General features: G+C 39.2%; 2 protein-coding genes across 2 annotated transcripts in view; one reads left to right on the plus strand and one right to left on the minus strand.

The window, feature by feature from the left end:
* DNAJC3 (DnaJ heat shock protein family (Hsp40) member C3) overlaps positions 1–8,798 on the plus strand; it is a 35,454-nt gene extending 26,656 nt beyond the window's left edge. The window contains exons 10-12 of the mRNA XM_071741990.1: positions 1,773–1,905; positions 2,730–2,878; positions 4,978–8,798. Of these exons, the coding sequence (XP_071598091.1) occupies positions 1,773–1,905; positions 2,730–2,878; positions 4,978–5,135 (440 nt within the window). The 3' untranslated portion in view covers positions 5,136–8,798. The remainder of the gene's footprint in view (positions 1–1,772; positions 1,906–2,729; positions 2,879–4,977) is intronic.
* A 6,464-nt stretch (positions 8,799–15,262) lies between these two features.
* On the minus strand, positions 15,263–22,564 carry LOC139791296 (UDP-glucose:glycoprotein glucosyltransferase 2-like). The gene is made up of 5 exons (XM_071733405.1): positions 22,383–22,564; positions 22,007–22,121; positions 19,229–19,345; positions 16,969–17,113; positions 15,263–16,084 (listed from the first exon to the last, which is right to left on the minus strand). Exons 1-5 carry the CDS (start codon positions 22,562–22,564, stop codon positions 16,062–16,064), a joined length of 582 nt encoding a protein of 193 aa, XP_071589506.1. The 3' UTR covers positions 15,263–16,061.
* Between the last annotated feature and the right edge of the window lie 732 nt (positions 22,565–23,296).

Genomic DNA, 23,296 nt, shown 5'->3' on the forward strand with positions numbered 1-23,296 from the left:
AATTGCAAATTAAATATCTCACTTGGCAGGCCATGAGTTACTACTGAGTCTCTTGGTTTCATAGCAAACTCCTTGTGGTCAGGAAGTTGTCATCCTGCTTCCACCCTTCAGCCCTCAGGGGGGGAGCTCTCTGGAGGAAATTACCTACACTGGAGAGTACCATAAAAATTGAAATCTCTTCCAACACCACCAGGTGTGCTCCGTGCATTCCCTCTGCACTAAAAAACATGCTTAATACTTAGAGCCTTTAAATAAGGGAGCCAGTGGGGCAGAAGAGAAATCTCTTATTTTCATGGCATGGATTTGACCCCTGAGCAGCTTGGCTTTCAGCAGTGGTGCCAGTAGTGAAAATGCTGCAGGTGATGTGGTGCTCAATGAAGTTGATCTGCATTTGGCAAGATGTTGTGATGGGACTTCCCATTATTACATGAAGCAGATTTATGGTAGTGCTTAAAATTACTGGAGTGGTAAAGCAGCATAATGAAAACCCTGCATTTTCATTGTTTTTATCAGTTTTGACAGCATGTATTGGGCACATGCATTAACGTATGCTGTTATTTGCTGGGGTTTTTTAATGACCAGGCAAATTACTAAAATTATCAGCAGAAGTCGATGCTTGGTTCAAGCAGCAAATGACTGTGTCCAGTGATGTGAGAACAAATGGAAATTTCATTTTGTTTGTGACAACATATGAGATTGTTTCAGCACTGGAAATACTTTTCGGAATTGTTTTTTTTTCAATAACCACAACAAGATTGCAGTGGTATCAGATGTCAGGGTAATAGAAATTCATTAGCACTTCCTGCTGTCTTGCTCAGAAACAGTGAAAAACAAATGTAGCACCTGCTGAGAAATAGCATCTGCTTGGAAATAATCTGATGCAAGTATTTTGTCTAACTTGAGAAATCTAAGAGACCTGGATCTGTAAATGAAATCTTGAGGATTATAACAGTGAAAGAAGAGCAGTCTTAAATGAGACTTCTAGCAGTTGATATTGATACCAAAGAATACTTAAACTTGGTATCTTAAACATCCAGCTATCAATTACAATAACAATATCATTTTAAAAGACCTGGATTTTCTTAAAAATTCATGAATTCTGCTTTCATTCCTGAGAAAGTCAACTCTTGAAATAAAAGCAAGAACATGCCTGCAGAAACAAAGACAAAATATTACTCTTTGCCTATTATGCAGAGGCATAAAAAGCAAATGTTTGTCTTTCACTAACAGTATGAACTTACCAATAATATGAAATCCATCATTAATTGTCATTACAAGGAAGAGTCTTTCTATCATGTTGATTTAGTGCAGTGTGGGAGAAGAAGGAATATTAGTTTAAACACTGTGTAATGCATCCTTCAGACCAACTGTAGTGTATGGGACTGCCATGGAGCAGTCATCTCTTCAAATAGTTGTCACTGAAACTTGCTGCTTCGTTTCTCTTTTGTCACAGTCCTTCATGCTTGTTGTATTTGTCCATGTGACTGCTTTAACATTGAGAGTGTTCTGATCTGCTGCTAGTAACCTCCTGTCTTCCTTTCCAAAAAGTGTGATGAACCTAAAGAAAGGAAATAATAAAAATTTTGTGACAATTCATCTCCTCTCCTCTGAGGCTTTCTAAATTCAGAAGAAAGACAAAGCAAGTTGAAATGAAAGTTGTGCTGTTTATGTGTGTTAATAGCAAAACTTCAGTTTTGTAAGTGGTTGAGTTCTTGAAAATGAAGTTTGTAAAGAGTTGTGTAATCTCTTTTCATTCACTTTTTAATTAAAAGCTATTAAAGACTATGAGACTGCTCAAGCCAATAGTGAAAATGACCAGCAGATCCGGGAGGGGCTAGAACGTGCCCAGAGGATGCTGAAGCAATCACAGAAGAGGGATTACTATAAAATCTTAGGAGTAAAAAGGTGAGATATTAATACCTTGATATGATGACATGAAAATTGGTTATTAAACCAGTACATCTCGGGCTGATCACTTAAATTTGTTCTGCTGTTAGGTTTTGTTCCTTTATCTTGCTGCCTTCACTTTGCTACTGTACTGGTTTAGCAGTGTTCGTGTAGCATTTGTTTGTAATTCCCTTAGAAAGAATGAAAAAAAACAAAATTGGGAAGGAAGAGAATAAATCTTTATGGCAAGAAATTTTTAATATAGATAATCAAGAGTCAGATGAATGTACTGGGGAAGAAATGAAGCCTGGAGAGAATTACAACAAAAAACCCCAAATGTGATTTACGATAGGTTAGAAAAGTTTGAAAGGACCAGTTGAAAGATATGTAAAATACTTCTGTCATTAACCTGGATAAACTAACAACTTCTCTTTCTAATGAGGACCAAACAAATGTCCACTTCAGAACTAATGTTTGTCATCCTCACAATCATGAACTAATTTGAGCTATACTCTTTGTGCTTTTTGTTACTGATCTGATTGTAAATTCCTCATACATATTTTCCAAGGAATGTAGATGGGTGGTGAAGGAAAGAGTGAGTAACCTTTGCTTAAAGTTGGAACCTGCCTACTCTGGTTTTTGTGTAAAGAATATTGAATGTCACCTGCAGAAGGTTAACTGGTGTCTCATAATTTTTCTGATGGCCTTAATTGCGCTCTCAATATTTAAAATAAACTTGTAGAATTACTAGAGTGGCATATAGACATTTATAGTATGTCTATATTATAGGCATATAGTGACATTTAGAACATTCTAAGTTACCTGTAACTTTATCCATCCAGAAATGCTCGAAAGCAAGAAATCATAAAAGCTTACAGAAAGCTGGCATCCCAGTGGCACCCTGATAACTTCCAGAGTGAGGAAGAAAAGAAGAAAGCTGAGAAAAAGTTCATTGATATAGCAGCTGCTAAAGAAGTCCTTACTGACCCAGGTAATTATTTTTCTTATACAGTGACTTTTTTTTAATTACTGTTTACAGTAATGTAAAAGTTCAGCAAGTGGAAGTCAGAACAAGCCATATAGCTTCCATTTTTTGCTTTCTTCCCTTGTCCATCTTGAGAAAGCAGTGCACTAACTTGCATCCAATCTGCTGCATGAAGTCAGATGTAAACCTGGAATTATTGTACTTTAGAGACTCTTGAAATAATAATTTTAATTTGACCTTAAGGATACCTGTGTCCCCTCCTGCCTCAAGTTCTACTTCTAACTACTTTTAGATGAACTGCATCTCAAGTGCTTCAGAGAAGCCCTCAGAATTGGTTCTTTTGTGTAATACAGCCTAGATCTGTGTGCAAACAGAGCATTCCCTGAGGGCAGGGGACTGAGTTCTCTGTTCCTGTCAGCCTCAGGGAGAGGATTCCCTCACAGCTGGTCTGTAGCCAGGCTTCTGGGGCCAGCCAGTGATGTAGTGACCAAGAGGTTTGATGTCTGCCTCCTCAAGGGATGAACAGAAGGGGTTGGAGCATTTAGTCACAAGAATGTAATAAAAAATGGGGTGGTGTGGTTATTTCACCTTCTTTTAAAAATGTAGGAAGCAAACAACCACCAAAAAAACCCCAAAAACAGTCACCCAACAAAAAACCCAAATGTTTCAGGTAAGTTCTTTTCTTTAAATTGTTCCTGTATGGTCACTGGAAAGAGGGAAGCATGTAAAAGATGTAGGTATCAGAGGCTTCTGTTTCCATCTTCAAATGTTCAGGATCATCTAAGTGATAATTAGGCAGGTGGGCTCAGACTTTCTTGGGGAAAGGAGGGATCTAAGAGTCATGAACTCTGTAACAAGCCTTCTGGTCAGAAAAATCTTTCTTCTGTGTTAGTGTGATCTTTGTTCATAATGATGAACACAAATTGGGAGATTTATACACTGGAAGCATTTGAAGTGCTGTTTGCTCTGTCTGTATCTCCAGGACATGTTCTGCTTTCTCCTTGATGCTGTTTCTTTTTGTCAAGTTGATCACTTCCGTCAAACCAACTGGGCAGGAAAAGTAACACCAGTCCTATTTGGCTTTTGTTTATTAGGCTTATTAGCTGATTATTTGGCTTTTTGTTTGTTGTTTATTTGTCTCTTCTTACTGCAATGACATTCTCTCCTTTCATTCAGGTATTTTTTTCCCAGGGCCCTTTCTGGCTCTAGTGAGCATGTTGGTTATGTAAAGAAAACTATAAAGCCCATGGACCTCTAAATCTCAGAGCTTTGATTTGGAAGCCTTGAGACCATCTTCCACTTTCCTCCTGTAGCCAGTCCCATGATTTTCCCCCAAGCTAACTCCTGCTTCATTTCTCTGGGTGTCCTGAAAAGTGCTGGGTGTTCAAAAGCCTTGTGGCACTTGTAGGTTGCTTCAAATTTACATGTGGGTGTGAATAGAATAGGGGTGTAGCCTGTGACTTTTCCACGAGTCTTGGGGAAGGCTTTCAACTTTATCCCTGCTGGACAAAACTACTTAAAGAACATGTTTTTTGCCTCCAAGCTGCTGTTCCCTAGACAGATCTCAGCCAGAATGGTGTTTGGAGAAGATTAAAGAAATTTGCATACTGTTGCTAAATGATATTACTGGAGTTTATTGATGTGAGGAATTGGTAGGATAGAGCATGGGCTGTCCTCAAACCATCTCAAGTGAATGCAGCTATGAGAGAATGGGTACAATAAACTCATCAGGAACAAAATGTCCCAATTATTTGTTGGATACAGTTGGTCAAAGTGTAACCATCTCCTCCCTGCTGGAATTGGTACCTGTCTTATTGGACCTTCAGGTGGTGCCTTGCCTTGGTTTAAACTAAATGACTTGTTTGAAGGTTTTTTTTCATATGTTGTTTTCATGGATTTGATCTTTTCTCCTGTACCAGTCTCCTGTAAAGCTTTGAAAAACTTGGGATAATCAGGTTCTGCAGAAGCTGCCAACACGAGTGATAATTGCAGCTCTTTGAGCTTGGGTGGAAGGCTTCTGAATTGGTTTATTGGTCATTTAAGGTGCTTGGTTTTACTGCCCCAAGCACTGTGCCATGATTCCACCTTGGTTTTGTTTCCTTCAGAAATGAGGCGGAAGTTTGATGCGGGAGAGGACCCACTGGATGCAGAGAGTCAGCAGGGTGGGGGAAACCCATTCCACAGGAACTGGAACACGTGGCAAGGATTCAACCCCTTCGGTTCTGGAGGAGGACCATTTACATTCAAATTTCACTTCAGTTAGGGCCAAGACTGTTTCTGGTGGCTGCTGCTGTTTTTTTACCTAATTCGTTGAAAAATAATAAGTCTATCAGTTCAGGACCCAAAATCTCAATTTCTGATGTTGTCCTTAACCCAGAGTCTTACTGCACTAGAAAGAAGCAAGATCCTTCTTTCTTTTAGTGTTCAGAGAGTTTGATTTGTGGTGAACTTGAGAAGCCCATCCTGGTTGGGGGGAGGGGGGGTTTATTCCTGCCTATGTATTTGCTGTGGATATTCAGGACATTTATTCCTACGGATGGAAAAAACAGTTAAGAGGCTACTTAGGACAAGGCTTCAACATGAATTTTAGGACTCAAGTATATGCTTAAAAGTAAAAATGCATGTAAATATTTTTTCTGAATCAGGGGGCCTAATAAATAAACATGGAAAGGGTAGTTAAGGATCTTTGTCAGTCGTTGTGCTCAGCAGAAGGATCCATCTCTCAGTATTCTTAAAAAGAAAACCCTGGTGACCACCTGCTGTGTTGCTTGCCATAGCTAGGGGTGAAGAGGCTGCCTGTGCTGAATGAGTCTGAACAATCGCCCTGAAAGAAGATCATTTGTAACTAATTGTATTTGAAAATGTCTCCTCACTTAATTCATTAACCTGAAATGAACTGGGATGATGCCTTTGGTGGTAATTATCAAACATGAAAGTAAAAAAAATCATATACCTGGTGTTTTTTCAAAAGACTTTTTTTCCAAATGTTGCTTTGGGATGTCAAGGTATGGTTTTTGAGTAGTTTGCACTTTAACAAGGTATCTGCTTGAGATTTGAGGGGAAAAAAAAAATAATACTGGTGTGACATTTCCCCAACTATGCAGCAATTTGTTACTTCTCTGTACAGAACTGCTACAGGTTGTGAGGCCAGTGTACTACAGACTAACTCCAGCCTTCCTCTGTGCGACGGCTCCGTTCCTGCTGAGCGATGCACCAGTGAGTTAATAATACTATGTGAAACTGCTTGAAGTAATGTTTTGTTTTGTTTAACAGCTAGGGTACTGCAAAAACAACTGCCTGTGTGAGAAAAGGACTAACTTCTCATTAGCCAAAAGTCTGATTTATTTTTCCTTTTATACATGTAGCTAGAATTGGTTTAGTGTATTGATCAGCCTGTGTGAGTGCGACGTGAGGTAGTGCCAGGGCTGTAAATAGTCTTCTCCTTCTGTAATCAAATATATCATAATTACTGATGAGTTTCAGCAACAGCCATTTTCTTGGAAGGCAGGAATTAGTTCATTAATGTTTCTTGATTGGATTTTAACTGGAAAACAATACTCAGTGGATAGGAATCTCCTCTCACTTCAACTCGTGGCATTGGAAAGCACAAGCAGCTTCAGTAAAACGAATGAAGTTAGCAGGTAAGGCCTTCGGTCTGAAAGTGGGTTTGTTATTACTGTAATTGGAGTTGCTGTTGAAGCATAACCCTCATCTCCTGCCTCAAGTACTTTACAGACATGATTGTGAGGCCGTGTGGCCCTGTAAAATATTCTTCAACAGTGATGTAAAGGTCAGTGTTTGTTCAGCAGAAATTTATCTTCAAGCTGAAGAGTGTATCTGGTGGTTTCTTACAGTTTGCGGTACAAAACAAACAAACAAAAAAAAAATCCCAGCAGCCTGTTGAACTCCAGTGTCAGATATTTTCCAAGCTGAATGACATTCTAGAAATTTGACTTGTGCTTTGGACCTAACTGAAAACTTTTTGTTTAACCTCTGTAGAGGATGCTCAGGACACTGCTGGGGCCGTTCCAGGCGAGCACTGTTCTTGCAGGACCTCTAGGGCTCAGACATAGGAACTTGCTGCACAGTACATGACCTGCACACCATGGCACCAGCTCAGTGCACACCAGCTCTCTGCTGACAGGGAGATGGGGAGGTGGCTGTCAGGGACAGCCTGGCTGTTGTCACCCCTCTGTCCCCAAGGGGGGAGCTGGATCCAGCCACGTGTGCGTCACCAGCACAGTGTGTTTGGGTGTGATGGAGCCATGGCTCTGTGTGAACACTTGTATATTGCCTTGTTCACTGCTGAAGGGCTGGGTTTTAAATTAACACTGAGTGCCCAGTGTGAGCAATGTGGCATCTTCTGTACATCCTGGAGTGGTGCTGGGTTTCAGGAAGTCCCAGGAGACACAACTGGCAGCCACATTCGTGTGCTAGGGAAGTGCTAGGAATGAAACATCTCTTACAGGACTAACCTTGCTCAGCTTTTTTGTCCTCATCCCTTCCACTTCTCTGTTTTAAAGGCTGTAGCTGAGGAAATTGTTTCCTGGATTTTAATTTTTTTTTTTTTTTTTTTTTTTTAAAGAAAGGAAGGAATAAGGTGATCAGTCCCTCATAAGTTAATTATTCACACACTGATGTTAGAGCAGTGTGTAGTTGTTTCTCCTAGGGATTGGACAGTTCTGCTGTACACTCGAAGTGTTCAGGATCAAAAAAGATTCTTTGTTTATTTTGAGAATGAATGGGAAAAGGAGAATTACACATTAAGACAAAAGCTTGCACGTAGTCAGTAGACGATGGTAACTGCAGAAATGCTGCTCGTGGATTTCTTCTGTGGAAGGCAGTGTCTTGGAAACAAAGGCAACAAAATGACAGTGAAGAATTAAAGCTTTCTGATATTAAGCAGCTGCTGATTACCAGAAGTGTCATCACCCCAGAGCTGTTTGTAGGGGCGCAGATGCTCTGAGGTGCTTCTGAAAACACAGAGGGACAAAGTTGTGCTGAAATGGAAGCATTTTCCTTTCAAGGAACTTGGAGCACGGTGTTGGGTGTCCTGATGTGACTTCAGAAAAGGAAGGGCTGGTGACACACTGAGCATCCGTGGTGCGAGCGATGTAGGAGGAAGCTGAATTTGCCTTTTTATTTATTAGTGGGTGTCTGTAGTGCAATAATGTTCGATAACTGAACACTGAAATAAATGTCTTGGTATTTCGTAAGCCCTGAGGTGTGCATGAAGCGTTGTGGCAATAATTGGCCTATATGTAGATGCAAATTTGCTCTGTTGAATTCTCATTTTTAATAAACTACTTTCCAACTTGTTTTAAAATGAAGACGGGGGGTTGCATATTTTACTTGATACATGCATAATACTGATGTATTAATAAATCAGTATTAAAACAGATTCAAAGTGAACTATAAACTTAAGAGCACAGACTTGTGACATACACAGAAAATGTGTCAGCTTAAACTTTTTTTTTTTTAATTATTATTACTAAATAAAGCTTGTTATAGTTTCATTTTTCAGACCAGTGCTTGAAATACGAATTATTCTTCTGTTTAGGGTTGTGATTTGTAGGAGCTTTGCTGGAAATGAGCCAGTATAGCATAGCAGGTTAGTTGTATTTAAAAGTGCCTTAATGTAAGGTATTGTTTGTTTGCTCAGTAATACACACGTTTATCCATAAAACAAAAAAACAACAAGAGAATCTTTTTTTTTTTTTTTTTCCTCAGCAAATTTCAAAGTAGCAGTTTTATGTTTTTAGGAAGGGTAAGTGAAGCTAGCCAGGGATTTATCAAATGTTTGAAATTATAAATGTCTTTATATGAAATCATAAATCTAAAAAAGCAAGAACTGTTTTTTCTAGAACTGTGGGAATTATTTTATGGTATTTTTCACAATAAAGATATTTATGATGACAAGAAAGCACCACAGTCTTGTTTGTCTGCCCTTCTTTCCTCATCCCACTCCAAGTTTGAACTTAGAGCTGCGCAAAACCGCAGCAAAAGTGCCAGAACACTGCCTGGGGGGGCTAAATAAAAATTTCCAAAGCAGCTACTGCCAGAGTTTTCAGGCTTTAACAAGGCAGGCACTGAGTGAAGCAGCTTTCCGCTGCTTGGTGTTCAAAACTGAAACATTTCCTGCTGTGGGACAGAGGTGGCTCCTGCCTAGGGCTGCAAGGGACAGTGACAAGTTGTCCCAGGTGAGTCCCTGGCTCTGCAGGGTCTTGGGGCAGGGTCCCCCAGCAGGCAGAGTGTGGGGAGAGCAGCCTCTGCCAGGAGAGCCTCTGGCCCCTCGGATGCTCCTGATGCCAAGGGGAGAGGAGGAACCCCCTGATCCCTTCTGCCTGTTCTCCTCGGGCTGGGACTTTGGGCCAGGAGGCAGCTCTGGGGAGAGAAGGTGGGTGGGTGGCTGAGGGCACAGGGGGTGTGGAAGAGGTGGGGGTGATCTTGAGTGTAATTTCTAGGCAATTAAAACTTAAAAAGACAGTCACTAGGGTTTTATTTGTTTATTATTAATAGGACGTTAAGAATAAATTCTTCATTAAGAAGAAATTCTTAAGTGTGAAGGTGGTGAGGCACAGGCTGCACAGGGAAGTGGTGGGTGTCCCCTTCTTGGAAGTCTGCAGGCTCAGGTTGGATGGGGCTTGGAGCAACCTGATCTAGTGGGACGTGACCCTGCCCCTGGCAGGAGGCCTTAGAACGAGGTGGTCTGCAAGGACCCTTCCAACCCAAACCATTTTGTGATTATTTTATTATTTTATTTTATTTTTAAAACCAGTAAATGTTCCATGGGGCTGACAGAAGTATTAGAACTTGGCAGCTGGGACATTGTTGAGCCTGCAGGAGTTACTTGAGCAATAGCTCCTTCAGCTGGATGCTTCAAGGCAGCTGAGTCTGTAGGAGGCTGGAGCAGGGGCCTCTGCACAGATTCTGCCCTCCAGGTACAGGGTAGAGCTTCAGCTCCTCACTGCCTTCACCCAACAACTCACACACACTCCTGTGAAGCACCCCTGGGGCAACAACATGAGAAATGAAGCAGAGTCACAGCCCTGGTGTTTATAAAGATGTCATTCCTACCCAAAGTCATCCTGGGCAGGCCCACACATACACAAATGGAAATAATTTTTAATTTTTTTGTTGTTGTTGTTGTTGTGGGAGAGGTGGAAGCAGGGGCTTCTTTAAGAGGCCAGGTTTTATATAAGAGTTCTGAGTGTGGCTGCCCAGTGTAGGTCTTTGTCCCCCTGTGTCCTACTTGTCTGGTGTGAGCAGTACAGGCTTGCTTGACCCCAAAAAAAGCACAAGAGTGAGAGGTGCAGTTAAAAGATTAAAGAGAGAGAGAGACTTGAAAACTCAGTTCTGCAAGGGTTGAGGAACGAGTTGCAGAAGGAGCACAGGGTTGGTTTTGAGGTGGTGATTTTTATCCTCAGGGTTTTCTCTTTATTTGTAAGCAGAGTATCCACCTAATGGGAAGAGGGACACCCTGTACAGCCAGGAGAAGCTACAGCTGGAGTCACAGCAGAGCAGCTCTTTGTCAGGGCTTGTAACATTGCCAAGGTCTGGCAGAGCAGTAAGAAGTGGGGTCATCTTGGCATCATCTTCCTAAACGTGAAGAATGTTGCTACAGGGGAAACCTCTGTCCCAGCTCTTGTACCTTTAAGACTCAGTGTGATTGAGGGAACACCAGATGTGTGCTGTAGAGCAGCTCATGTTAAGGGTGGTGAAGAATTGAAAAGCTGGTGTTACCACCCAGCATGTCCATATGTTAAAAGCACAGCAGAATGTCAGTGTGTCTCACAGCTGAGTGAGCAGCTAAAACTCACACACACCCCTGCTACAAGGTGTGATGTGCATACAGAGAACACTGACATGTCAGAGACAACAGATTAAATTAAAGGTGAAGGGAGTCAACTTGACCATGTGTCATCAGTCTGTTAAAAACCTGGCTGTGGGAGTTAGGCAGAGTCAATGTGACAAATCAGCTGAAGGAACCATGGCTGAGAGTTGGCTTCTCAGAATGTGACTTGTAGGCAAGTTAAAAAAAAAAAAGACAACCCTTCTGAAAGTGCCTTGGTTCTTAGGCCCTCAAGGGAGATGGATGTTTTAGGTGCTTATCTTTCACCTGGATAAATCTGTGTCCAAAGGAAGGATCTGCAAGCTAAGACAGTCTTTTCCCAAGAAGTCCAACATCAGCTCCAGCTGCAGTTTGAACTCCTGGAGCATCAACCCTGACCCTGGTGGGTGGCTCCTCAGTGTGCAAGGCAGTGTCTACATCCAGCTCAGTCCTCCTGTGTGGGCTGGGAAACTCTGACTTTCCAGTACAGCATCCTTGGAGATAAAGCACCTCAAAGGGGTAGAGAAAAAGAGACCAAGCAGTTGCAGGTGTGCAGCTTTATTTAGCTCCACCTATACAGAGCCATTATTTCTGCAAAGAATAATAATCTGATAATAAAAGGTCAGCAACCATGTAACTAATTCCACATTTTTTAATGCCTTTTTCATGCATGTCCTTTTTAAAAACAGTAAGTCTGCATTTATTGATTCTGGCTTTAAGTCATGCATATAAATAAATCTGTGTTTATCAAAAGGCACTATTTAAACCACCTACATTGTCAGAGCCCAAAATCTGTTCCAGATGACTGATGATTGTAACTGGAGCAAGCTATTTATGTGACACCCTTTTCAAGACTTCAGGTAATGGGTGATGAGAAGCTGCCAATCCTCAAAAGAGGATTCAGAGCTATGAAAAAAACAAGCCAGAGATGTAGAGTTCAGCAATACTGACTGTAACTGTGTGGCTCCTGCCACTGGGAGAGGAATTCACAGACCAGAGTGAGGCTTTTGACATGCAGCTGGCTGAGTAGTGTCAGAAGGAGCTGCTGGGACTCGTGTCTGGCATTCAGAATGAAATCACAGCTAACAGGAGTGATGGCTCAAGACTGTCCTCCTACAGGATATCCTCAGTGTGCACATCCTCGTGGGCAGGCAGTGGGAATGCTGAGGTTCTCAATCTCTCTCCGGGGGGATTTGAATCCATTCAATGTAAGAATGAGGCTCACCCGAATGAAGCTCAGCAGAATCACAGAATCATAGAATTGGCTGGGTTGGAAGGGACCTCAGAGATCATCAAGTCCAACCCTTGATCCACTACCGCTGCAGTTACCAGACCATGGCACTGAGTGCCACATCCAGTCTCTTCTTAAATATCTCCAGGGATGGAGAATCCACCACTTCCCAGGGCAGCCCATTCCAATGCTTGATCACCCTCTCCGTAAAGAAATTCTTTCTAATGTCCAACCTAAACCTCCCCTGGCACAACTTGAGACCGTGCCCTCTTGTCTTGCTGAGAGTTGCCTGGGAAAAGGGACCAACCCCCCCCTGGCTACCCCCTCCTTTCAGGGAGTTGTAGAGAGTGATGAGGTCTCCTCTGAGCCTTCTCTTCTCCAGGCTGAACAGCCCCAGCTCCCTCAGCCTCTCCTCATAGGATCTGTGCTCGAGTCCCTTCACCAGCCTGGTTGCCCTCCTTTGGACCTGCTCCAGCACCTCAATCTCCTTCCTGAACTGAGGGGCCCAGAACTGGACACAGGACTCGAGGTGTGGCCTCACCAGCGCTGAGTACAGGGGCAGAATCCCTTCCCTGGACCTGCTGGCCACACTGTTCCTGATCCAGGCCAGGATGCCATTGGCCTTCTTGGCTACCTGGGCACACTGCTGGCTCATGTTCAGCTTCCTGTCAATCCAGACTCCCAGGTCCCTCTCTGTCTGGCTGCTCTCCAACCATTCTGTCCCCAGCCTGCAGCACTGCATGGGGTCACAGGTCATGTGTGAGAAAAGACAAAACCCCCACCTCACTACAACCTCCTTTCAGGCTGCTGTAGAGAATGACAAGGTCTCCCCTTAATCTGATCTTCTTCAGATTTCTTGTTTGTACTTCAGGCACCCTGAGTTGTGTCAGGGAACCAAAACCAGACTTGAGTGTGGTGTACAAGGAGTATTTTCCTCACAGTAACAAAAGAGTTGATCTGTCACTCTGAAAGCAGCTGCTGAAGAAGAGATACACGAGGTAAAAAAAAAACCCATGCTGGCTGTCAGCCCCCTGCCCTGCTGGGAAGCAGATTATCCCATGATGTATTAGATCCATGATTCAACCAGTTAAGGAATTGATCTAATATAATAAAAGATACTGATACCTGTAAACAAATGTTTCAGTACTCCCACTCAAATGTTTCTTTCCATGCTTAAACCCAGACTTTATGAAAAGGGATAAATAATAACATAAGCAGGAAAGAAGAAACTATCTGCCTGGCTGGGAAAGGTAAAGTCTGTGAAAGCAAGTGCTTGATTTAGGAAAAAGATTAAAAGGCACCCTACTGAGAAATATTTTCAGTACAAAAGCTCTGGCTCATCAACAATACTGTATAAACCTCTGGTTTGTTCATTTTCTGTTAAATTTACCAGTTGTCATTAAGAACAGTAAGACCTCAAAAGACACTGTAACAGTAATATGAAAATAAATTATATAAACTCTTCATTTGAACAGTTTAAATATTACTTTGCTTCTTTACTGATTTGAGCAAGGTTTTGGGAACACTCCTGTCACCCAGGATGGTTTTCCTCCTCTTCCTCAGGGCAGAGCAATTGGAATCTAGAATTAAACATGCTCTGCATCTGAATTCTCACCCCACACCACACCCCTACTTTTGACCACTGCTGTTGCTTCCCAGCACACACACACCCCCCTCTTCAGATTAAAGACATCTGACAGCTTCCTGCATTTTTTCTTTGGTCTTGAATCTGTAACCAAGCCTGGAGTGGTTATTGTCTAATACAGAAGAACAGAAAATTATTTTTTCTCCAGTGGTACCTTTGATATTTTGTACAACATACCCAATCCATTGCTTTAGTATTGGAAAAATATAATGATATGCTAATGAATCCAAGCACTCCTTTAAACAGATCTTTGAGAAGTACTTATTATAATTGTCAGACCTCTTTGTTTTATAAACCAATTAGCATTAAAAAAAAAAAAAAAAAGCTTTCCTTCAAAATATTACAAGGCAGGAAAAAGAAGGGTTGTAAGACATTTTTTAGAAGTATATATAAATATACTAGGAAATGGCATGAAACTGGTTAAATCTTCAAAATATCTCCAGCAAGCTACTTTTACAGAAATTCCCATTCAAGTAATGTCAAGGAAATGGTATTTTAAGAAGGTATCTTTTTTTAAAGCTTGTAGAAGTAATCCAATTTTAAAAAGAACAGGATGCTACAGATAAAATTAACAAGAAACCACTGCATGTGTTATCCACTTTTTATACTGCATAACAAATTTCCTGCACAGATAATAATAATAAAAGAGAATGAAGGTTTCCCAAAGTGCCTTTTGCTTCTGTCTTAAAAAAAGAGAAAGTTTTCCAATGTAATGCTTCAACATGATATTCCAAGACAGATGAGAGACAAAAAACCCAGCAAGCAGTTGACTAATAATTTTTTTTTCCCCTGACAGGGAGTCATCAGTTGTTCCCTCATTACACATTGAACTTACAGTAATGGTGCATCTGCTAAGCCAATCATAAGTCAGTCTGTCTATACAGTATAAAAATATCAACTTTGAAAAGTTCTCTGCTCAAATATGTTCAATTTTGCTGCTTGATATCCTGACATAATCATGTTAGAGAATAAGTGTGACAAAACAGATCTGGCACTGAATTGGGACAGCTCAGGAGAACTGACACTGGTATTAACTGGTTATGGCTCCTGGGCTACACAGGCAACACTTTGTTGTGTTCTTAAGAAAAAGAAAATGGCCACAACAGGCCTTTTAAAATCTGTATGTGACATGATAAAACTCTTCAAAAGTACATACAACAGCAAAAAAATAATATATCTATACACCCATATAAATACGTAAAAAAAAAATCTGCATGTCTCATTTTACCAAGACAAAAAAAATGTCAGCAAAGTAGGATTTTATGTACTTCTCTGATAGTATCAAACTTTAAATAAGTTACACTTGAGGACAATGGCAGTGCATAAAATATGCTACATTTTTCTTATTATTTACTGACTTCTTTGCTGGTATGGAAATACTAAGCAGCTCCTCAGGGATTCACCCACTTGGTGCAAATTACCTTTTCTTTTATAATTTTGAGAATTGAGACTGAAAGATTGCAATAAGCTCTTCTTGTAAGAATTTGTGGTTATATCCAATCTATTTTGCAACCAGCACAGCCTAAACAACAGAATGTATTTAAGACACTAGATTTCAATTTAATAAGCAAATTCCCTGTTTTCCAAGTGTGTATTGCAAGAACTTTCCACTGCTAATTTTTCTGGGCCCATTTCAGAAATAGTTTTGTGAGCACATATTGATAAAATTACAGGAGACACCACTGACAGTAGAAATTATTCAAGTATTTTATTCTTTTATAATAAATTCTAGACAGAATGATGATAATCCAAATTGTGTGGAAACAACTCTCAGGTGCTGACCTGATACAATGTATATGCTGGTTGGAAAATGATCCTAACTAAACCATAAAATTTTATGACACGCTATTTCAGTGACCAAAAGGAGTCTTAAGAATAAAAAATTATTATTTTAAACCAGTAAGAATGCAGCAATCTTGCATATTCAATGAGAAATTACACTTCTTGCTTTAGTAAGCCTTAAAGTTGGCTTAAATTTTTGTGGTCTAAGTTACACAAGTTGCTTTTTTGATGGAGTTTCTTTCCTACACTGAGACTTTTTTCTTATGACATTTCTTTGGGGAAAAAACTATGGACATATAACCAAAATCCTTTATATCCATTACCTTAATGCATGTAATAAGCACAAAAGAGTTTTCCCACACATATTGAATGTTTGTGTCCCTCCTTGAGGCTGACACAATATATCTTTGAAGAGTTGAACAAACACATGGTTCTTTACATTCCAAAATCCTCTGGGCAAATTATCTTTTATTGAAGGAAAAGAAAACCAAAAGAAATTAGGACAGCTTCTCTGCACTGGTTTAAATAAAAATAAAATCAAGTACCTTTGGACTTCTCTCTCCTGTTCTTTTTAAATAACACTGTAAGTAATAAAATATTTGATTTCACATAAAAAAATGTAAGAAATGGTGCCAATGTTGCAGTCCTAAATTCCATTCAACCTTTGGCAGAAGACCATTGAGCTGTTTTATAGGCTGTGCTACAGTTCATCGTGCTTAAGACCTGTAACCAAAAGGAAAAAAAATAATATAAAACCCAGCTATACAAAGACTCAGTGACTGACTGGCTTTGTAACATGTGGAGAAAGCCCCTTACTTTCTATGTCCTGCCAGTTCAAGCAGCATGAAGTTCATTTTTAGAACCTCACTAAAAGGTGAACACAAGCAAGCCTTCACAAATAAAAAATACTTAGAATTCTTTATAACAGAATGTGAAATTGTTCCTCAGCTCAAGACTTAAACAGGTATCTGCTGAGCTTTTTCTTGCCCTTTGAGTGCTAGGATCACCTAGCACCTAAATGAAGCTTTTGGCTTCATTTTTCTGTACAAAGTTTTATTGAAGTTTTGAAAGAGTGCTTTGTATTTTTTTTCCCTAATGCCCTTAAACTAACTCTGTTTAAAACAATTTTAGTAAAAAAGATGAACTACTAATCTATTTGCAAACTAAAACACCATTTAGTCTGGTGTGAAAAGGCCCCTAGTAAGTAAGCCCAGCTTGAGAGATGCAGAGACAAAGTAATAGAGTGATTCAGTTATTTAATACTTAAAAAGCATTAAAGCATAAAGTCTATTATTCTTTAAGTAAGGCCTAAGCTAATATGTTGTATTTAATATTTGTGGCTCAAATGATGTGGTACAGTTGGTTGTGTCTGAGATCCAAGAATTGAACACCACTAAATTTTCCCTTGGACTGTGGCATGAAACAAAAGAACTTTATCCTCTTGGTGCAGCTCCCATGTGAAGAAGCATGACATGGCTCTAAAATCTCACACACAGCAGGAAAAATTACACAAATACAATATCTGTGCCTACTGACTTCAGTCTAAATTTCAGCTGTACCACTATTTATTTTTTAAAAGCTAACAGAAGAATATGCATGAAAATTACCTTTTTGAAAGACTGATGTTAGATTTTTTTTCTCTTTTTCAATTTGTTGTATTAACGTCCGTATCTCAGAGTCATACTCAATCCACTCAGGAACTATCCGGGCAGCAGCCTTTAATTTTGGTTCTTTGGTCTGAGGATTGTTGCACTGGAAGTTTAAAACATACTAGGTGTTAACAAAGGAAATGAGGAAACTTTCCAAGAAACTTACCTAAAATAACATTTTCAGCATCTACAATTTCATTGTACAACAGCGTGTAAGGTCAGCTTCCTTGATGTTAAATAAACAAATAAATAAATCACACAAACCAAATTGCAAATAAATAGAATCATAGAAGCTGAGAATGGTTTGAGTTGGAAGGGACCTTAAAGACCACCCAGTTCCAGCCCCCCCAGGCTGCTCAGAGCCCCATCCAACCTGGCCTTGAACACTTCCAGGGATGGGGCGGACACAAGTTCCTTGGGCAACCTGTGCCAGTGTCTCACCACCCTCAAATTAAAGAATTTCTTCCCAGTGTCTAACCTAAATCTTCCTTCCTCAGGTTTTAAACTGTTTCCTCTCCTTGTCCTCTCACTACAAACCTGTGTAAAAAGCCCTGCCCCAGCTTTCTTGTAGCCCCTTTCAGATATTGGGTGGTTATTACAAGGTCACCTCAGAGCCTCCTTTTTTCCAGGCTAAACAACCCCAACTTCTTCAGCCTGTCTCCACAGGGGAGGTGCTCCAGCCCTTTGATCATTTTAGTGATCTCTGGACACATTCCAGGAGCTCTATGTCCTTCTTATCCTGCGGACTCCAGAACTGGACCCAGCACTCCAGCTGGGGTCTCACAAGAGCAGAGCAGAGGGGAAGAATCCCCTCCTGGCTGTTTCTGCTTCTTTTGATGCAGCCCAGGACCCAGTTGGCTTTCTGGGCTGCAAGCAAACATTGATGGCTCATGTTAAGATTCTGGTCCACCACCAAGTGCTTCTCAGGGCTGTCCACAATCTTTTCTCCTCCCAACCTCTGTTCATGCATGGAATTAACTTGACCCAGGTGCAGAACCTTGTTGAACTTCATGCAGCTTGCACAGACCCACTTCTTGAGCCTGCCAAGGTCCCTCTGGATGGCATCCCTTCCCTCCAGCATGTTGACTTCACTACACAGTTTGGTGTTGTCAGCAAACTTGCTGAAGGTGCATTTGATATAAATAAACCCTGTTTAAATAACTCAAAACATTTTATTGAAAAGACTTGTATTTTTCCATCTGCTCCTGGCTATATGGATAGCAGAGACATGGCTAGAATAAGACTGTCGAGATTCAGATAAAGTTACACAGGGAGATAAAAGATATACATTTGCATATTGAAATGGAATCTTGCTGTGTTTTTTATTAAGTTTGTGATGCATCCCCTATTGTTGTCTAGAAAATGTATTGATAACTTCCATAAAATAATATAAATGGAAGTCACAATAAAAAGTGATTCACGAGAACAGGGATTGAGAGAAGGTCTAGTAACTTAATTCCAATCTTTCTTGAATAGAGAGCACCCATCTTTAGTGCACAGAAAAAAAACCTTATTTTAACAGCTGTGAAGACACAAACAGAAGTATTTACATATTGAATATTTGCACCAGATTCCAACTGTTGCTTTTCTTCAGAATTATGCCTCTGAGTATCACTGAGTATGTGGGGGTTGTCACAAAATGAGAACGGGGGAAAAAAAAAGGTGGTGGCCAACAAATAGAGAAGATTTTCTCTCAGAGTTTCAAATCCCAAAGACTTCCCACTTTCTAAATATGGACAGTCCCCTCAGCATTACACTTTTTAAGCTCTGCTTTATCTCCTGTTTACAGTGGTGAAATGGACAGAGGAAACCCTGACTGTATAAAGTCCTCTATGCAACAGGTTCTGGAAGAACCTTTTTCGCAGGGAGCAGATGAGCAGCACAGTTAACAGCACTTCAGAGTTCCACTAACCTGGCAGAATATGGAAAAAAGGTAAGGAAAAGACATGCACAGGTGTGAAAATCCTGCCCAGCTGCAGATAGCAATGTTTAACTTGGGGGTAAAGCTTTCAGTCTTGATGTATGTACATCTGGTACAGAGCAAGTGTGTGAGGTCTCAGAAGAAATGGGAAAAGTTGCTGCATTTTAAGAGCAGTCATGCTCCAGAGGATTCCAGCAAAACTCCCTCCATGCCATCACACACGGATACCTTGAAAGCCACACAAATTACAGCAAAGGTTTTAATCCATAAAACTCATTTAACCCAGGATCAACTCACCAAGTCTATGGTTTTAGCTTTTTTCTTGGATTCATCATCACACCAGGTTTCACACCAAAGCCATTCCTGAGGGAGCGACTTAATAGCTACTTGATGAATCATATTATTGGGAAGATCCTGTACAAATGTTGTAAAATTGAAAGTTAGCACTGAATTCAGTGTGAGTGGTTATCAAGCAACTAATTAGGAGTATCTTTGCCTATTACCATTTCTACAAATCATTCTTATGTTTCCTTCTTACATTTCCTTCCAACTGTTCACCCAGCTCTTTTCCAAGTAGATCCAACACTTGGGGATGCTCATTTTCATGTCCAATTCAACCTCTGGTTTCTCCAGCAATTTTTTCTTGTACTTATTTCTGCCCTTTCTTATCTTGACATAAGCAATATTACTGTTTGGTACCTGTAGTTCAGATACTGCATGGCATACTATGCATACTACTAAGCAGAATTAGACTGTATGAAATCACTAAAGCAGAACTCAGCTCTCTTCCCATTCCTCAGATTTGCCAAAGGAAAAAAAAAAAAAAAAGCTTAAAAAGCTACTACCCTAAATTCAGACTTCCTTTAGCAAAATACATTCCAGAAGCATGAGTGTGGAAAGAAAAAGCTATTAAACTACTACTCTGGATACCCTTCTTTACTTCACTTTAAATATCTTTTTTTTTAAAAAATTCAGCTTTCTTACATAGTCAAGTACTCTCATCATGAAAAAATCTGATCTTGCTGAATACAGGGAACAGCATTCACAAATAAGAAAAACATCAGGCAGTCATACACTGCATATGCTCTGGCCATAATTAAAAATAAATAAAATAAATAATTAATGAATAAATAAACAAAAAATAACATATGCCTTTGGTAGACCCATTGATAAGCTCCTTCACATGTGCAACCCCTACCATCATATTTTAAAAATAAATGTCAACACTCAAGTAAGTGTTAGTCACATCTTAATTTCCAAATTAGCTTTGCTAAATGTGACAGAATAAAATAGCTGCATCCTGTAAGGCAGATAAATGAATTATAGTCATTAGTATAGGAAAATTACATCAAATGTAAGTGGACTGAGAGTCAAGACATTAAATATTACATTAAAAAGCTTCACTTTTTGAAAAAACTTCAATTCTATGGATTTTTAGAAGATAGCAAAAATGGTGCATCACCATCTCAATTTCAAGAGAAAAAAAAAAAGATTAGTTTTCTGTTGTACCTCTCTGACTTCCTAAATTACACAGTTCCTGAGTGCCTGCAGTAACTCTCAAAGATGTGAATTTATAAATTTCATATTGAGTAGAAAATAGGAAGACAACTGATTGTTTCAGGATGTAAAGCAAATAGAAGAAAGCAAAATAAAACAAAAATCCTAAACAAAAAGTTTCTTATATTTTCAGAAGAAAGTAATTTATCCTCAAAACACTAAAATACATGTAGAGGATCAAAGAGGAAATATTAATGAATCAGGAAAATAAATGAGCACTGGTAAGACCAGATTGTTTGTACTGTCAGTGCCAAAGTCCTACCTCATTCAAAATATGTAAACTGCTGAAATGAAAGTCTTTTACATTTTCACAATAAAAGTTCTTCTTCAATCTAAGTCACAATATGACTTTTCACATTTATTGGATCACATATACAATTTCAAAAGGGGACTCCTCTACAGCAGCATTAAAAAATATAAAAACATTGCCACTCAGTGAAAGAATCAATCTTACATTCTTTTCTGCTGATTTTTATTATGTACAAACAAGATGATTAATTACTTTTAATTATTTTCTATTAGTAAAAAGGTATCTCTAGTACTTATTCTGTCAACTATATAGAGAGAGTTCCATGCTTATCTTTAAAAAGTACAATCAAATATGATGTACTGGGAGTCTAGATTTTATCATGTGTCTTTTTATTCCAAAGGAGTTATTTACTTACTCTCCTTGGCATTTAAAATTACATTTTTCAACTCTCTCTCTGTTTTGTGGTTTATATTACCATAACCTTAACTACCATCTGTGAAGGAAGCACTGCAGCCAGATTAGTAAGGAGGTGAGGTTGCTTCTACCTTGAGAGGGACAGTCAGCACTCCAGTCACATATTTAAAATAAAAAAGAAAAAAATTATCATAGTGTGTTTCCTTATCAGTAGATAAAAGCTCTCCAGGACTCTTGTAAAATATATCATAATGTGGTTTGTAATTCTAGGAACATTGCTGTATTTGGCTTAAGTAGTAGGAATGAAGATGGAAAGCGAGTCCTATCAATATTGAGTCAGAAAGCAGATTACTATGAAAATATTAGTCTGAAATATTTCCCTTTCCAAAGGGAATCCAATTCCACCCTGTGGAGATTTAGCTACCTTGAAACCTGCTCTCAGCACTGATCTGCTAAGAAAGGGTTGGTGACACTTAAGATGCTTTGAATTTGACCCAACAGACTTAGATATATATTCTATTATGCATTAATGCTGCAATCAAAAATATAAGAATATTTAAATGAAAATAGACAACATCAATATTTTAGACCATTAGATAAAACTAATTACTATTTCTAAAAAGCTGCATTATAGCATATGGCTTTTTTTTCATATAAACAGTTATTTAATCATTTAGTGTTCAGTTTTCTGAACTGTCTTCACATGCACACCTGAAAATGGGCTAAAACAGCAGTACAGGGTTTCAATAATATAACATATGTAACACTGAGATACAAAATAATTAAATGCATATTAAGCAACATTCCATGCAGATGAAGAAAAGAGGAACCAAGTTGCTAAAAGCCACAGATACCTGATCTAGATTTGACAGACTGTTTGGATCTTGACTAAGAGCCTGGTACTGGCCCCGAAGGCGATCTCCTGCTGCAATCTTTCTGAACTTCTTAAGATCCACAACATATAAGGCACTACAAAGATAAAAAGAAGAATTAGATTTGTCAGGTTTCACCTTTTTGGTAACATTAATAAAAATAACAAGAACCCATTTCCATCCTAAAGGAGTATTTTTTTAATCAAGTGGCCGAAGCTAAAATAAAAAAAGCCAAATTAAGTCACCACAATTGACACCTGAGAATGACCAGAGGGCCATTGCTTTTGTGATCAATAATAAGACCCAGATTTTGATCAAAAGCACACACTGAACAAAAATATGTAAGGAGTTCTCCTACCTAATATGGTATTTCCTTTTCCCAAGATGTGATGCCCAGTATCCTGATTTCCAGAAACGGTACCCGTCCATTTCCTTACGGCTGTCACAGAAGGGTGTGTATCCATAGGGAGCTCCATTGAGGTCTAGGTCCCTGAGTTCTTTTAGGTCACTTCTCACAATCTGAATAAAAATATATTTCATAATATAATATAAAACACTATAATACAATATAATACAATACAATACAATAAAATACTGTTTTTAAGGTGTGAATGTGAGAATAGTTATTGCAGCAAGCTTCCCGAAGTGCAATTTTAATTTAAAAAAAAACCCTGACACTACAATAGTGTCAGACAAAGTATTCCACTGGAATAATATTTGCCAAATATTATAAATATTATAAATATTATAAATAACAAAACCAGATTCATATTCCAGAAGTAGCATTGTTGAAAAACACAGAAATAATGCATTCTTGCCTTGTTTGTTGTTTCCTATTTAAATTCCTGTGAAATGTTAATTAAGAATGGCATTATTCTTTTGGCTGTAGTGAATTTCATGGCCAGCTGATGGATTGCAATGGTACCTCAGTCTTTAAAGATCATTTAATTCTACACAGTTGACCATATATCAACACAGATTGCTTAAGTATCATCCCTTACCAATGAGATAAGATTTTTGTCTTGTTTGAAAACAAAGTCCTGTACAAGTTTACATCACTTTGGAGGCAACATTTGAAAAGAAAATTGTGTTTTCTTTAACCATGAAAATTTGGGGTATGTTTCAGTAAATGAGACCAGCAGAACTAGTTACAAATGCTTTTTATTCTGAATAATAGATAAATACCTGAGTAATTTTGTCTATTTTGATTTTGGTAGTTTTTAGCCCACATCACTTCATACTTCCCTGTCTTCTGCTTCCAGTGGTGTTGGC

This window comes from Heliangelus exortis, chromosome 1 (assembly GCF_036169615.1).
Source record: "Heliangelus exortis chromosome 1, bHelExo1.hap1, whole genome shotgun sequence".
NCBI lineage: Eukaryota > Metazoa > Chordata > Aves > Apodiformes > Trochilidae > Heliangelus > Heliangelus exortis.